The sequence below is a fragment of the Limulus polyphemus genome, unplaced genomic scaffold (genome assembly GCF_000517525.1).
Source record: "Limulus polyphemus unplaced genomic scaffold, Limulus_polyphemus-2.1.2 Scaffold3363, whole genome shotgun sequence".
Lineage (NCBI taxonomy): Eukaryota > Metazoa > Arthropoda > Merostomata > Xiphosura > Limulidae > Limulus > Limulus polyphemus.
This window is the reverse complement of record NW_013668973.1, coordinates 1-782: the sequence shown is the minus strand read 5'-3', so window position 1 is coordinate 782 and position 782 is coordinate 1. Positions and strand designations below refer to the sequence as shown.

The 782-nt window shown below is 30.1% G+C and overlaps 1 protein-coding gene across 1 annotated transcript in view; it reads left to right on the top strand.

Moving 5' to 3' along the window:
- Positions 1-674, top strand: part of LOC106469225 (two pore calcium channel protein 1-like) — a gene marked incomplete at its 3' end in the record, with an annotated part of 44,387 nt that extends 43,713 nt beyond the window's left edge. The window contains exon 8 of the mRNA XM_022397677.1: positions 664-674. Coding sequence (XP_022253385.1) covers positions 664-674 — 11 coding nt within the window. The remainder of the gene's footprint in view (positions 1-663) is intronic.
- Positions 675-782: the final 108 nt, after the last annotated feature.

The window sequence follows — 782 nt, the reverse complement described above, 5'->3', positions numbered from 1 at the left end:
ATAATCTATATACACATATAATGTATAATAATTGAAATGTGGCTCTATTTTACAAAATACTAGTCTACTAAAACACATCTAAGACAGGTCACTTTGTAAAGATCAGTCTTATATTATTGGATATGGTAACATGAGTGCCGCGTCATTGTAACTTCTATATTGTTAGCTAGGCAGGGCTAAAAGGTCAATATCATAAAAATGATAAATATATATAAATGTATAATGTTATGAAATTTAATCTGAAATTCATGTAGAAGCTATTTATGTATTCATGTTATGATTTGTTATCATTGTAGAATGAAAGGGGCATAATTTATATTTATTTCCTAATTTTCTATGGTGGTTACAAAACTGGTCAAATCGACCAAACATGTACAGAGATTTGTTAAGGCAAATAACAGATTAAAATATAAAGTTTTTTCTTAAACATTTGCTAACTATCTGGACATTATAAAAATTTTGCATGTGAAATTTGAAATTTTTCTGACGCATAAAAGTATTTTTACTCCTAAAATGAAAATTACTTTGCATGTTGGATAGGCAATGTGTGAAAAGAAAAAAAGACATGAGAAAAACATTGCTTAACAAACCTTAAGACTTGATAAAAAACAATCTGATATTTTGTGTATGAAAGCATTGTAATGTTTACTGATAATCTGCCAGATTTCGGTAACATATTGTTACGACAGTGGGGGTCATGTGACGAATATTCTAGAAGATTCGCTAGTGTGTTGCGACAGTGGGAGTCAATTGACGCTGGTAGCACGTGTTGAGAGTCTTGG